General features: G+C 39.3%; 1 protein-coding gene across 1 annotated transcript in view; it reads left to right on the top strand.

Moving 5' to 3' along the window:
- Window positions 1-816, top strand: part of LOC116400663 (xylose isomerase-like) — a 5,245-nt gene that overhangs the window by 826 nt on the left and 3,603 nt on the right. Inside the window, exon 2 of the mRNA XM_031878608.1 lies at window positions 314-390. Within this exon, the coding sequence (XP_031734468.1) occupies window positions 314-390 (77 nt within the window). The remainder of the gene's footprint in view (window positions 1-313; window positions 391-816) is intronic.

Here is an 816-nt window from a genome sequence, read left to right as displayed (position 1 = left end):
GTGTGTGTGTGTGTGTGTGTGTGTGTGTGTGTGTGTGTGTGTGTGTGGTCGTCGTGTTGCGCTGCAGCGACTCGCGAACAATGACTTGTGCAAAAGTACAGTCCACATCATGTCGAGTTTGCCCAAACAAACCACCGCGATTGTATGTCTTTGTATTTTTTTTAATATACACCGAGGCTACTGTATTACAGTGTGATATGCTGTGCTCTCGTTTCCATGTCGCTTTAATGGCACGTGTTCCTCATGTCACATGACTAAAGGAGATCAATGTGCTGTTTGTTTCATTGAATATTAACGTTTATGGTGCACACAGGCATACCCAAGATCCCATACTCACCCAATGCTGGGCCTGGAGATGTCCTGCGCTTCAAACACTACAATGCAGAGGAGGTAGGTGTGGGACACGCGCGCACACACACACACACACTTATTGCATGATATAGATAACTTTTTCAGAAGTGTGTTTAGACTCTTCTAACTTAATGTAATATTGTTGAGCGTAGATGATGCAGCTTGTGATATATGTGATGATGAATTGGACATATATTTATGTTTATTAAAAACATATTTGTTGTTTTAATATATTTGTATTAATGTACTTTTTCTATAAACTTTATTTAATTGTTCATTGTTTGTGGATGTTTTACATGCTTTTCTTTTTTTTTTTATGAACCACATGTGGTTTCCACTTTTTTCAAACATTTTGACCTGATGCATATCCAAGTAAGATCGAAACTTGATCAGTGATAGGATATTTACCTGCACGGAGGTGTGTGTGTGTGTGTGTGTGTGTGTGTGTGTGTGTGTGTGTGTGTG

Source organism: Anarrhichthys ocellatus, unplaced genomic scaffold (assembly GCF_004355925.1).
Source record: "Anarrhichthys ocellatus isolate YVR2014 unplaced genomic scaffold, GSC_Weel_1.0 scaffold188, whole genome shotgun sequence".
NCBI classification, from domain to species: domain Eukaryota; kingdom Metazoa; phylum Chordata; class Actinopteri; order Perciformes; family Anarhichadidae; genus Anarrhichthys; species Anarrhichthys ocellatus.
Note: the sequence above shows the minus strand (reverse complement) of the source record. Positions and strands in the feature narration are given on the sequence as shown.